The sequence below is a fragment of the Sinocyclocheilus anshuiensis genome, unplaced genomic scaffold (assembly GCF_001515605.1).
Source record: "Sinocyclocheilus anshuiensis isolate Anshui unplaced genomic scaffold, SAMN03320099.WGS_v1.1 scaffold1162, whole genome shotgun sequence".
In the NCBI taxonomy this organism is placed as follows: domain Eukaryota; kingdom Metazoa; phylum Chordata; class Actinopteri; order Cypriniformes; family Cyprinidae; genus Sinocyclocheilus; species Sinocyclocheilus anshuiensis.
In genome coordinates this window covers 645,406-660,741 of record NW_015540875.1, presented here as the reverse complement: position 1 = coordinate 660,741, position 15,336 = coordinate 645,406, and the positions used below count along the sequence as shown (strand labels likewise).

The window sequence follows — 15,336 nt, the reverse complement described above, 5'->3', positions numbered from 1 at the left end:
TCTGCTCTGGAATGGCAGTCCTTCTCTGATGATGTCAGTTTGACGGCTTGGGCAGAATATCCTTTTAAACACACCCCTCCAACCGTTAATTTGATATGAGTGAGAGACAGAGAGGAGGAGCGCCAAAATAAAACCATGCCGTCAATTCAATATTCCGTTTAAGATGGAAATACGTCACTACACTGAAATAAAGTCGGCAGCAACTTCCGGTTCATGCGGACTTTAAAGTAGTGTCAGGTTACGTACCTGTCGCATATGGGTTGGGTGTCCATGCATGGGATTCACTCCCGGCATTCGCTGAGGGCTCGTATGCAACACTCAAGTCTGCCTGTGCATGTTGCACGTTCACAGGCTGGATGGTTTGCGGCTGCTTCATGCGTTCACGTGGAAGTTTCTGGAACTCATCCGGCCGCAGCACCGGAGGTGGAGTAGGAGGCCTCTGGCCTGCTTTGTTGAGCTGCTGTATGGGTTGAGAAGGTCCAGGGTTCTGCAAGGCAGCTGGAGTCTGCTGGATCTGGTTGGTGAAAGCGTTATCGGTCTGGGCGGTGTGTTGGCGTAGTGCAGCCTCAGTAAGAGGAACGGATGGCTGAGGCATGGCCTGATTTGGTCTGGTGCCAGTTTGTGTTTGAGGTATGGTCGTTCCCCTTGGTAGAACAATGGGGATTGGATTCTGAACCTGAGAGGTTTGGGTTTGAGGTATTGCGGTCTGGATTTGAGATTGGACTTGCGGTTGTGTGCTTAAGTTCTGTTGGGTTGATTGTCTTTGCACATTTGGGTGCATTTGAGAGTGGTTAAGTACGATTGGTCTCTGGAGGTCTCTTCTTTGGGGGGAAGGAGCAGCTTGGGTCAACCTTCCTGAAGATTCAGTTTCCCGGTATCTCGGAGCAGAACGATCCCTCTGTGCATCTCGTTGTGGCCAATCTGAAGATCCACTACTGTCTCAGCTATAGACTTCAGGGTTGGGATATGCAGGTGTTCCCTGCAAATAGTCCCAAAGCATCTGTTGGAGGTGCATTCTGGAGTCACTGAACTGGTTGTTGGTCTGAACTGGGATTGAACGTCGAGTTCAGTCTTCTGCTTATAATCTTGAGTTGGCAGTTCGGCGGTTTGAATTGGTTTGATTGGTAGGGTGAGAGTATCCAGTCTGAATGAGGCCATTGTGTTGGGGAGAAACATTTGTTGAAGCATTATTGAGCATTGTTTGTGTCTGATTACTCAATGTCAAAGGGTCAGAGTTCAGCAAGCCATTCTGAGAATGATTTTGATGGTTGCTGTTAATATGTTGACTCTGTAGTGCACATTCTGCATGTTGCTGGACCATCTGATTTGCTTCTGGAGGGTATGTGTTCAAGTTGACATGCACCATTTGAGGTTGTGAATTATTAAACTGGTCAATACATGGCAAGGTGTTGAGGTTTACATGAACTGTAGGCGCAAGCGCACCAGGCTGAGAATTACCCGTTTGTATGAGAATATTGGGATTGTGTTGGACAGACTGTGGGAACGATCTCTGAGGGTCATTGTTTGGATATGAATTGTTTTGATGCCCATTGTCTGGGACTGTGCTGAAGTTGTGTTGGAATACATCAGTGTTCAAATGGCCATTATGATGGAGTGGGTTGGGGTTGCTGGGCATGTTTTGTGACATTGTGTTGATGTTCCCATTGTTGTTATTGGGAATGGCGGTGAAGTTTTGTGAGAGTGAGTTGTGTAATGTGGGATCAGGGTGGTTTCCACTGACAAAGGCTCTGTTTGCAGTCTGCAGAGAGGGAACATGTGAAAAGAGGTATTATTGTAAATTGAAAGAGATGTTAAGGCTGGGCATCATCATGGACTTTGCAATGATTGCACGGTGCTTTTATGTGGCTATTACATTTTCTAAAAGACTGGTTTTGTCTGGCAGAAATTCTTTTCCTGCAAAAAGCGAGTATGAGAGTGTCAATATAAAGATGTTTTAATAGCATATTACAGTAAGTATTCATTGATGTGAATAAGTTCAGAAACTGTCCATTTTAATGAATCAGTTCAGTGCTATAATAATTTGTTTACATCATCTGTAAAAAAAAAAAATGTTCACACCATCTCTGCGTGCCATTGTTTATTGTAAGCAAATGTTGCTGATTATTACTTTGTGTTGATATACTGGTTCATTCAAATTAAAAAGAAGAATTTTTTCTTGTAAAGTTTAGTACAAAAAATTGTACAGAAAAAAAATGTTCTTTTTAAATTATATTGCTATATAATGCTATATTTTACTTGTATGTTACTTTAAATAATATTCCAAAGTCAATGTATAATATATAAAATAGTATTATTATTATTGCAATTAATATACATATGAATATTATATAATGAATATTATTTATTTTTCCAAGCAACATATGAATAAAATCTAATTTGCTAATTATTACAACATATGGATAAAATCTAATTTACTTCTAATTATTATTAGTACTAGTAACTACTGTGAGAAGTCAAGGAACGCAGAGACGTAGGAGAAATACGAATAACAGTCTTTAATAATCCAAAACTAGGGGTAACACAGGGCAAGCAGGAACACACACTTTACATAGCATGGACGACACCGGACAAAGGAATCACAGTACAGACTACACTTTAAATACCAGACTAAACGAGGGTAATTGACGAGACACACCTGAACGAAATGAACACAAACAAGGGAGAAACCGGGTCACGGGGAGCACAAGGGGACAGAAAACACAACAAAACAGGTCCAGGGGTGTGACAACAACAACCAACAAACAATAATAGTAATAATCTAAATATTTTAAAACATTTTTAGTTTTACAGATAATTACAATAACTATTAATAATACCAATAATAATATGCAATCTTTTTATTTTTTACAAAATATATTACTATTATTATTATCATCATTATTTGTACAAATAAAAAATATATTAAAATATTTAGTTTTTTTTAGCTATATTGTTTATCCCTAAGAGGTATTACTCTGCATTACACAGAACACAATAAGAGAAGGTGGCACCGTCTTACTGTCATTCTGGTTTGTTTTCTGAAGTCCAATAGTATCTCTGAGTCTCTGATCAACTGTAAATATGAGCATATAATCATGTCAGACCTTTAAGCATAACAAAAACAAAACAATAAACTGATGCATTTAGGAGGGATGTACCGTTTCCTTGTTGCAGAAGCAAAATAATTACAACGATAATTATGATGAGTGCAACAACACAGGCAACAACGATCCCTGCTACGCCGCCTCCGCTGAGACACGTACCTGTAAACATGATTTTTATATTTTACATTTGAGGAACTAAACACAAACAAGGGAGAAACCGGGTCACGGGGAGCACAAGGGGACAGAAAACACAACAAAACAGGTCCAGGGGTGTGACAACAACAACCAACAAACAATAATAGTAATAATCTAAATATTTTAAAACATTTTTAGTTTTACAGATAATTACAATAACTATTAATAATACCAATAATAATATGCAATCTTTTTATTTTTTACAAAATATATTACTATTATTATTATCATCATTATTTGTACAAATAAAAAATATATAAAAATATTTAGGTTTTTTTAGCTATATTGTTTATCCCTAAGAGGTATTACTCTGCATTACACAGAACACAATAAGAGAAGGTGGCACCGTCTTACTGTCATTCTGGTTTGTTTTCTGAAGTCCAATAGTATCTCTGAGTCTCTGATCAACTGTAAATATGAGCATATAATCATGTCAGACCTTTAAGCATCATAAAACAAAACAATAAACTGATGCATTTACGAGGGACGTACCGTTTCCTTGTTGCAGAAGCAAAATAATTACAACGATAATTATGATGAGTGCAACAACACAGGCAACAACGATCCCTGCTACGCCGCCTCCGCTGAGACACGTACCTGTAAACATGATTTTTATATTTTACATTTGAGGAACTAGATTAACAAGCACTGCTAATACCAGCAGACAGAAATGGAGGCAGGGCATAAAGGGCAAAGAAAAAACACATCACAGAAACATCAATGATGGAGCCAGCAAATAGAAGAAAGTATCCTGCAAAGGAAAATCATTGTAGGCGGATGAAAATTATGACTCCTTCTAGAGAGGTGACACATGAATTCATCAATCCTGTGGTTGATTACTCCCTCTCCGGTCAAGAAAATGAATGTCAGGCCGAAGAATGAACTGACAGATGCATCCATCACCAAAGTGCCACAGAGAGCCATTAACTCACCCACAACGGCCAGGTCTATCTGCTGCTTCGATGTCCCTCCTGTGACGTCATTCCGTGTGATGCAGGCGTAATGGCCACTCTGATTGGTGGAGAAGATCTGCAGACTCAGCACGCCACTCCCTGATTGGCCGGCGGTCACCGGCTGGTCGTTAAGTTCCCATGAGAAGGAGTCAGGAGGTAGAGAGGCAGACGTACAGGTGAGACGAACCGTCTGTCCGACCGTAGCATCTCCACCGCCAACACACTCGCTTGAGGTCTTAGTCAACTGTGGGGTGTCTGGACCATCTGAGGAACCAACAAAATTATAAAATAAAAATGCTTAATGACAATTTACAGGAACCTTAAAAGGTGTGTCAGACACTGTAAAGTTGGTCAGTATGACCAAAATCTTAAATAAATTAATTGTACAAAAAAAGGTAAAATATTTATATTTTTTTAGCCATATTGTCCAGCCATTGTCTAATCTTGTATCACTGTATGATTAATTATATATCACCATAATTGTTTATCTTAGAATTATTTGTACAGGAAATTCAGTGAAATAATGCTATCTATGTGGGATTTAATATATAATACCTACAAAAAAAAATAATAAAAATATAGTAATTCAGTTCAAGTTTATATGTAGTGTATTTAACGATACATACTGTTTCAAAGAAGCTTCACAGAAATATAAATTATTATTAACAGTAGTATTAAGAATAAAATGTAATAAATTATTATTATTATTTGTAAAAAATAAAAAAAGTTTAATATTTAGACATTTAGGTATTCTGTATTATTCTGTCTCTGTCTTACCATGTATTAATGTCTATTTTTTGATAATCCTGCAATTAAATACTTGTGCTTAATTTCAGTTCATTATTTTCTTTTTATCCGAAACTTGTTGGACACCAATCAAAAGATCTGATTATTTACAACGCATGAGTAAGTCTGACATCAGTGCAAAAATTGCTTCACATTATGAATCACTTGAGTTCAAAACAAAACACTCAAAACAATAAAACTAAATCACCAAACAGAATTACAAAAACACTCTTTGGTTTCCTCCATATGCCGTTGGCTGGACTACTGGTTGAGCCAGTGTTGTCATGTCCCTCAAACAGATTGCAATTAGTCACTAGTGGAGCAGAAATTAATCCAAAATATGTCTTGTATGTTATTGTTATGTTTGTCCAGCAAACCAGAACATTACAAGCTCTTTAGTCATTTTTTCATGTCATGTGTCTCTGAACGCATGCTGCTGTCATAAAACATGCTCTTATTTGACCAACTACAAGAAATGTTCACACAAGGTTGACGTGCAAAGAATATAAACTTGAGGTCTTCTTAATGAAATTAAACTCAGTATGTTTCCAAAGGGGCTTATTAATAACTTAAAATGACTTAAAATATGCCAAAACAAGCAGTACAATTAGCTGAAACAGCTAAAAAATAAACTTAATAAAACTTATTAATAAAATTATTTCTTTTTTTATATTGGCTTTTTTATTTTCCACATTCATGAAAAACTTGTGATTTTAGTATAATTGCAATATTATTATAGTTTTAATTAATATTTTAATTAATATTTTATTTTGTTTTTATTTTTAGTTTTGTATTTTTGTATTTTTTATTTTATAATATGTCTATATCTATATTTTTAATGTCTATAGTTTAATTTATATATATATATATATATTATTTCACATATTTCTATTTCTGTTATTTATTTTAAGGAAGGAACATATTTCTTAATGGTTTAATTTGAGTTTACTATAATAAACCTGACCTTGATATATAAGGGAATTTTAGTGGAATATGAGGGAATATTTTGGTGTAATTAATAAAATTGCTAAAAACAAATAAATAAATAACGGTTAATTAATAATAAGTATACTTTTTTCGTTATTTCCAACTATTTTGCTGGCTAGAATTTGCTGAGAAATTGCTATTTGTAAATGAAAAAACAACTTTGTTGTGTAAGTCGTGTAAATTCATTGATCATAAAGAGTGAGAATTGTGAAAAATATTCAGTTCTTGAAACTTCTGGAATAATGGATTTTTAATAATGATTTAATTTAGATAAAGTGAGTGAACATCAAAGATCACACAACAGAATTGCGCGCGTGCGAGCTCTCTCTCTCTCCCTCTCTCTCTCTACCGTTAAGTAACTTGTGCATTGTTTTACTTACTTGTTTTTGACGTATCCGACCGAACTACAAACTTTCCAGTGATGTCTGTGAGAAAGATATATTCACTCGACAAGCTCGCGCATCTGTGCCGCCGCGCGCTCAATCCACTCAGCTCGCTCTGCTTTTCAGCTCGCGCACATCAGCTATAAAGGCGTTAATACTGAATGTTTAACGTTATATTCATTGCATACATATACTTCGTAGTAGACATCCTTAACTCCTTTCTGCTGTCTGTTGTTGGTGTTTCTTTGTTTGAATATGGCGCTTATCACATGCTGTGTGGTATCGGCGTTTGGTATCGGGGCATTTTAACGAGTACGAGTACGAGTACAGGAGCTCAGTATCGGGCCCGATACCGATACCAGTATCGGTATCGGTGCATCCCTATTTTAATATATAGTTTGTGTAAACATAACAGTTTGAAAACAAGAAATTTGCCAAAAGGTGACTAGTTTCTGCAAGTTTCTGCAGCATGAATTGTTATTGACTCACAGTAGACACTGAGGGTGGCCTTGGCGGTTTGAGTGCTGACGGCGTTGCTGACGGTGCATGTGTATTCTCCTGCATCATCTCTCCTGGCCTGTTTGATGAGCAGAGATCCAGTGCTGATAGTAATGCGGCTGTCAGAGGACAGAGCAGTGCCTCCTTTACCCCAAACCACACTGACCTCTGAACCCGCAGACCAGCTGCAACTCAGAGACACGTTCCCACCTTCCAACGGCAGAGACAAACTCACTCCGTTCACTGCATCTGAAGAAGAAAAACAAAGACAGGGTGAGCAGACAATGCAAAGAATATGTTCATTATTAAAGGGTTAGTTCACCCAAAAATGAAAATTCTGTCATTAATTACTCACCCTTATGTTGTTCCAAACCCATAAGACCTTCGTTCATCTTCGGAACACAAATTAAGATATTTTTGATGGAATCTGAGAGCTCTCTGACCCTCCCATAGACAGCAAGGGTACTACCATGATCAAGGCAGAAACACAGCAAGGAGATCTGTAAAATAATCCATGTGACATCAAGGGGTTTAACCGTAATTTTACGAAGCTACGAGAATATTTTTGTGCGCAAAGGAAAACAAAAATAACGATGTTGCTCAACAATTCGTCTCCTCTGCGTCACCCTAGCGCCATTTTGGACAGTATCCACTGAACGTAAACGGCGTATGCTGCTCTGTGTCAGCTGCGTCATGCGGATACGTTGTCTACATTGTTTGCACTTTGATCTGAACGAAAACAACGTATCCGTGTGGCGCAGCTGACACAGAATAGCATACGTTCAGTGGATACTCTCCAAAATGGCGCCAAGGTGACGCGGAGGAGATGAATTTTTGAGTAAAGTCGTTATTTTTGTTTTCTTTTGCGCACAAAAAGTATTCTCGTAGCTTCGTAAAATTACGGTTGAACCCTTGATGTCACATGGATTATTTTACCGATCTCCTTGCTATGTTTCTGCCTTGATCGTGTAAGGACCCTTGGGGTCTATGGAGGGTCAGATAACTCTCAGATTCCATCAAAAATATCTTAATTTGTGTTCCGAAGATGAACGAAGGTCTTACGGGTTTTGGAACGACTGAGAATGAGTAATTAATGACAGAATTTTTGGGTGAACTAACCCTTTAACCCTCCTGTTGTGTTGGGGTCAGTCGATTTTCTTACTGCTTGAAACACTGGCTAAACTATTTATTTTTTTGACATTTTGTGAATAATTTACATTTAGAGTCATGAATGTGCATGCAAAGTTTTGACACAGTAGATGTTTTTTGGAAAGTCCGAACAAATCAGGGTTATTATAGCTAACAAAGACTAAAGCTAAATCCAAAAACAATTTTTACTTGAATTAAAATAAGCTTTAACTGAAATAAAATACAAATAAAATACTTTAAAAAAAAAAGTTATTTTATTTGCAGTTAGATGCCAAGGCAACATTTCATATTTTAATTTAGTTTACCTAAAAATATTTTTTAGTTTACTGAAATATCTAAAACTAATAATGAAATGTAAAACAATGAAACAATATAGACATATTTAAATAAATAAATGACACAACAAAATTACTAAAACGAACTAAAATAAAATAATAATAATACTAATAAAGATCATAAACCTATAATATAATTTCTTGTTATGGTTTTACATCTGTATTTAACCTCAGAATGATCTCAAAGTAAGTATTATTTTGTGGTAGCTGTGCTTTAAAATTAAATTATTATAATCTTAATTCAAGTGATGAAGGATTTTGAAAATGACAGTAATCAGTGTTGAGTACTGTAAGGTTAACCCTGCCTGGTTTACATGTTTGAAAATGATTAAAACATTTGAAAACATTAGGAATTTATAAAAGTAATCAAATGTAATCACTTTAGTAAAGTAATTGAAATAGTTACACTACTTATTACATTTTAGACAGGGTAACTTGTAATCTGTAACCTAATACATTTCCAAAGTAACCTTCCCAACACTGCATATGCAGCATCGTTTGATCGTACCAAACACCTTGAGCTGCACTGAACGGGTGTTCACACCGAGTCCAGTGATGGACGTCGACAAGGGTTCGACCGAGACGCTGTAGTTTCCAGAATCGCGGATCTGGCTGTTGGTGATTTTGAGCTGAGTGGCGGTAACAGAGATCCTGCCCTGGTACTGCGGGACGGACATTACGTCAGGGCTCCCCACATGGCCAGCGCAGTCGCTGCGCTATCGCTCCATCTGATGAGGGACACATCAGACACCGTCTGTACTGTGAAGAAGGCATCTTTCCCTGATGCCACCAACACCGGTGTCTTCTCGAACTGAACCCAGACACACAATGACCAAAGGCAAACCTATGGAGAGTTGCATGTAAAGAAAGCGAAAGCGAAAGCTGCTTCAGCTATTTGTTGAGTTACATCATATTTCAAAATGTATTTGCATTAGATAAGAGCAACAAAAATATCAAAGCAAGTGCTATTTGATGCTATTCAAATGCTGCATCTTTTCTTCATTATATCTGCTCAGTGACTTACACAGTAAATTGAAACCCCACTTAAAACCACACAATACAAACACAAAGAAATAAAGCTTAAATGTGAATGCATCTGAATGAGAGAAATTAATGTTGTATACGCATGGGTGTAGCATGAAGAGACACGCAAATGATGCGCATAAAAGTGCTTGAAATAGCACTTCAAACAAAACAGGAATGCTGTGTCTACTGTCTACACACTTAACCTTTACATTATGTCTTGCATCTCTCTGTGTTTTGTTTTTATTCTTTGGCATGTGTTTTGAACACAATAAGGTGTTGGTCATTATATAACCTAACTGTTTTCACATTATTCGTTTTTTTTGTTTTATGAAAATGGAATTTGTACTAATACCTCTAGTTTACACAAAAGGGTCAAAATTATTATTTTTGCATCAGTTATGTATTGCATGTTGCATTTGTTTAGGCTTAAGTTTTATATTTAGGAAGAAAGTATCCTGATAACACATGCATCATGTAGACGTCTATTTGATGTTTGCTTTTTCATCTTAAAGATGTATTTTTCTTACATTTCTTGCCATATAATAATACATTCAGAAAAAGTGTTTAAGATGTTTATCATTTTGCATGCACATAAAACTAGTTTGTCAGGTACAAAATGTTTATTTAGATTAACTTGTCATATTCAACTTACTTGTCAGTGAGAAAACCACAACAGGATGCAGCAGTGTTCATGTCAGTCTGGAGGGCCTGAGCAAAACATTTAATTAGTTTCCAGATGTTTAATTCCAGCACATATTAAAGCATATAAATCATAATAATAAGAGACATTCTGTCAAAATAAAAGAGATACTAACATCAATCACTATCTCATGTGAGAGCGCATATTAACAAGAGGCTACTACAATTAGCCTACAGCGCACACACAACTATAGAGCCTACAAAAGTTAATTAATCAGACCGTATTAAAATGAGAAATTAAAGCTGTTATATACACTTACTATGCGGTTTTCATTTTTGTGTCCTACTTTGGTTTGCTTTCACTTCCTGCTTTACCTGTCTCGCCTCACCTCACCACCACAACAACTGAGAAAGAAGGAAATAATGTATTTTGCTAATGTAGAAAACGAAGTAATGTAGAAATAAACACGATCGCTGCTTCACCCCGACGGATGTACAAACAGTTACTTAATGTAGCCTGTTAATTAATACAAATCTCGCCTGAGGTCTAATGTTTACATCCTGTCACAGTAAACCGCATGACCACGCCCACTTCTTTCTCTTCAGCGGATTCGAGCTTGTCAATCATCGCTAGAAGAAAATATTTTTATTAGAAATGTGTTAATAACATTAAATAAACAGATTATAAAAGTCTCTTTATATTTAGAATTTTTACGTATTCCGACATATTCGAAAATTAACGTTTATATATTCCAAAATGAAATTTTGAGCGATTTGTTTGCTACTTCCTTGTTAACAAAAACAATACATTATTACTTTATTACTACAATATTTTTTTCTAGTATACTAACCATTAAAATCTAAACTACTTTGATACAGGAAATAATAAATTAAAATATTTTAAAGTCTGCATCATCACACAGACGTCACGTCACGTCACGCAGGCGTTAGTTCAGGTTAGAGCCGTTTCTATGGCTCTGGTTCAGGTGAAGTCAGACGATGGACAGTTATTATTTACCTGAACTTAATGCGATACGACAGAGAGTAAACACGGGATTCAAGCTTTGAAAGTCAAGGTAAGATAGTTTATTTCGACCTGAAGGGCATTTATTAACGTACGTCACAAAAGTGCATCCAGTCAGTTTTTCGAGTGAGTGAATTAATCAGAAATAAGGCAGAAATCTCTTTAATGATGTCTAATTTGTCAGGTGTCATGGGGTCATGGATGCTGGTTTGGATTCTGTGTACCACAGTCACTCTGAGTGAGTCTGCTGTTATGAAATACTAGTTAATACTATATAAAAGCTGCTTGGGCAGTTCGACATGTCGTGTAATATTACTTCAAAGACGAGTCTAATCTCTGTTTTGTTTTTTCTCATTTTGCTGGGCAGCAGAAGAAAACTTGCTTTGTCCACCAAAAAAAAACAAAACAGAAGTCTATTAAAATTCTTCAAGCAAACATGGGAATTATTTCTATACAAAAAATACTCTCTTAGAAACAAAGGTACAAAAGCTGTCACTGGGGTGGTACCTTTTCAAAAGATACACTTTTGTACCTTAGGTTCTAATATGTACACTTTACTTACTAATATTTACTCATATGTACACTTTACTTACTAATATTTACTCATATGTACACTTTACTTACTAATATTTACTAATATGTACACTTTAAGGTACCAAAATGGACCCTTTAGGTACAAATGTGTACGTTTTGAAAAGGTACTGTCCCAGTAACAGCTTTTGTACCTTTGTTTCTGAGAGCGTATAAATAAACAATGCTGTTTAAATATTGGAATGCATTTTCAAAAATGACTTGTGAATAGAAAAAAACCAAACTATTTTTTCATCAATTATTGAGTCCTCTGGAGTGACAAAATCAGTTTCGTAATTCTATAAATTCATTGAAAATCATTCTAATCAGGAGCCCTATTTAGAAAATAAAATAATTTCTAAATAAACATGATCTCGTTTACGTCCCCGATAGATTTACACAAAACAATATATATATTAAAATAAAGTAAAATATTAAAGCATTAATTAAAGTAAAAGTATGGAAATGATATCAGTACAGAAAACAATGTAAATCCAAATGCTATTTAAATATTATATTGCATTTTCTAAAATATATTTTACATGTTACATAACATTTTATTTTTTTTCACCAATATTCAGTCCTTTGGAGTGACAAAATCCTATCATTCTGAGATAATTAGAAATATCAGCCCAACAGAAAATAAATAAGGGGTTTTCATGCTTGTACTTTAAGATTGTTAAAGTTTTACCTCCTAAAACTACTCCAAATCACATACATAAAAATTACATCCATTTTTCATTAAAAGTGGAAACATAAAATAACAAGTTACCAGTCAGTTGTTCAACTGGATTCTCACTCAAGCCTTTGTTACTAAAAACATACTAATTATTTTCAATAACTTTCATCAGTGCCTGTGTGTCTTCATGGAGCAATATCGGTCCGTTTTAAAACCGGACGGCTTCTGAATGTTGCACTTGGCCAAACTCTTGTTTTGGAAGCCATATTTGAGAAGGATCCAGATGACAAGATAGACATGGTGACGTGGGACCGCAAGAGAGGAAGAGACAATGTCAGACTGTCACATGCAAACAGAATATCTTTGGAGAAGGAAGATGCACTTCTGCGGGTCACTGATGTTGCAGAAGGGGACTTTGCGATCTACAAGGTCACCGTTACAGACAGTAACGGATACCAGCAGTACGACTCAATAGAAGTGCGAAAGATAGGTAAATTGCTTACATTTAACTATGCAAATGTTGCTTTACGATTGACCTGTGCACCAGCTGTTTTGAATATTTTCTTCACATGCACAGCTATTTAAATTTAAAGGCAGCCTGTCGTGCAAAACAAAAAAAACTAGTTGAACAGGATGTTTTCTTCTTTTCTTACGTACTTTTTCTTTTCTTTTCAGTGGAACCTCTAAAGGCGTCAATTGCACGCGTGCTGGAGTGTGTTGTGGATAATCATGGCATGACGCAGTGGGACAGCCCTCAGTTTTCATGGCTGGTTGATGGCGTTACAGTAACCAATCAAACCGCCCTGTTAGCAGACGGCAGTAGACTAGACATTTCTGAGGTTAAGGGCGTTAACTTCACCTGCATCATCAAGAGCAGCCTGGGGACAGTGACTACACATTATCAAATACCAGAAGGTATTGTTCAATGCCAAGAACACATGGCATTTTTAAATTTTTCATGACGTGACGTGACATGTGGCCAAGTGGTGACCCATACTTGGAATTAGTGCTCTGCATTTAACCCATCCAAAGTGCACACACACAGCAGTGAACACACACACACCAGTGGGCAGCCATTTATGCCCCCAGGGAGCAGTTGGGGGTTCGGTGCCTTGTTCAAGGGCACCTCAGTCGTGGTATTGAAGGTGGGAGAGAGCACTGTACATTCACTGCCCCCCACCTACAATCCCTGCTGTTACGAGACTCGAACCCGCAACCTTTGGGTTACGAGTCCGACTCTCTAACCACTAGGTTATGGGGAAATCCCTTCCCCATTTTGAGAGGTAATTGTCCCATGTAAATGTCATTTTTCACCCTAAAATGTTCTCCACACCATGCGAAAAACATCAAGAGAAAAAAAAAAACTTGGAAACACTTTACAAAAATGTCCCATTAGGTAACATAAGTTAATACATTAACCAAAATTAACTAACAACAGTTTATTAATGTTTGTTAAAATGAATTAATAGCAGTGTTGGGGAAATTTACTTTTAAAAGTAATGCATTACAATATTTCGTTACTCTCTGAAAAAGTGACTAATTATGTTACTTTTGTGGAAATTAAATAATTTTGTGGAAGTTTTTATGGAAAGTAATGTTACATTTTTGTTACTTTGTCTCATTTGTGCTGGGCTTGCTTGTTTGTTTTTAATTTAACTTTTTTTTTTTTTTGGCAAATGTAAAACCCCTTTCATACCAGAAGTGAAATGCATGAGCCTCATGCTGAAGGAAATGTAAATTCACATCTGTAGAGGGCACAGATCAAACAAACCTCCGATATTTTCTTGTAAATTAAAAAGTAATGCATTACTTTACTAGTTACTTGAAAAAAGTAATCTGATTACGTACTTGTAATGCGTTACTAATAATAAAACGGTTCATTTTTAGTATATTTTTTAGTTCAGGTCCATTACTGTAAATAATATTAACAAATAACTTTTCATTTTAACGCTCATGTTGTGTTCTGGTCATTTTGACCTAGAGAGGATCATGCTATATTATTGAATTGGACTAAAATCTGCTGGCTTTGTAACTTTGCAAATTTTATTTTATTTTTCTTTCCTGGTTTTATTTCTCTCATTTAAGTGGATATTGCCAAAATGATCCAACAATAATGTTTTTTTTAACTAATACAGTAGTAAATGTTGAAATTAACTAAGATTAATAAATAGTTTTTTCATTGATAGTTAATCTTAATTTATGTAATTAACAAATGGAATATTATTGTAAAGTGTTGACAATTTAAAAGTGCCAATTTTCAAAGGCTTTTCATCAAAAACTTCATAAAATTCATCAAAACTTTTGCAAAAATTTGTGCACAACCTAATTCATATTCATGAGCTAAGCCTTTGTTGATTCATCATAACTAGCTCACCTATGCAAATATGCACTTTTTGATAGCGGGCCATAGAACAATCCTGTCAAAAAAAAAAAATAATTTTTTGCACAATAAATAAATAAATCTGTGGGAAAATGATTATTTTCAACCCTCATTCTGAACCTCTCTTAGAAACAGGCTGTTTTTTAGGGGCGGGTCCTTTAAGGCTTCTTAGTATTTGGCCACTGTTATGATTGGCTAACGTCATTGCATAGGAAACAGTATCAGTGCCCCCTTGCCATTGCATGTTTTGATTGTTGTGACAAAATAATCAAAATAAAACCAAAGCATTATTTACATCAGTTGCTTATGGTTTGTGATTGAGCTGTTTTTATTGATGATGAGGACATTTTAAAGGGGTCCTATTATGCTTTTTCACTTTTTCAACTTTAGTTAGTCTGTAATGTTGCTGTTTGAGCATTAAAAAAGATCTGCAAAGTTACAAAGCTCAAAGTCCAATTCAAAAGGAGATATTTTATTTAACAGAGATCACTTTTCAAAAACTACCACGAACGACTCGTTTGGACTACAACGCATATTTTCCGGGATTTGTGATATCACAAATATCGACGAATGGGACGAGACCTGGTTGAGCTGCACTAGAGAAGGCAACGAGTGTTATCACTATGTC

At 35.9% G+C, this 15,336-nt stretch overlaps 1 protein-coding gene and 1 pseudogene across 2 annotated transcripts in view; one reads left to right on the top strand and one right to left on the bottom strand.

Annotated features, from left to right (window-relative positions):
- Positions 1 to 10,782, bottom strand: part of LOC107688252 (uncharacterized) — a 15,184-nt pseudogene extending 4,402 nt beyond the window's left edge.
- Positions 10,783 to 10,985: 203 nt separating this feature from the next.
- LOC107688196 (uncharacterized) overlaps positions 10,986 to 15,336 on the top strand; it is a 5,874-nt gene continuing 1,523 nt past the window's right edge. The window contains exons 1-5 of one of the 2 annotated variants that reach the window (XM_016485795.1): positions 10,986 to 11,011; positions 11,042 to 11,131; positions 11,264 to 11,317; positions 12,501 to 12,818; positions 13,004 to 13,243. In XM_016485795.1, coding sequence (XP_016341281.1) covers positions 11,269 to 11,317; positions 12,501 to 12,818; positions 13,004 to 13,243 — 607 coding nt within the window. In that variant the 5' untranslated portion in view covers positions 10,986 to 11,011; positions 11,042 to 11,131; positions 11,264 to 11,268. Of the gene's footprint in view, positions 11,132 to 11,263; positions 11,318 to 12,500; positions 12,819 to 13,003; positions 13,244 to 15,336 lie in introns of both variants that reach the window. The other variant, XM_016485794.1, reaches the window with a different exon arrangement.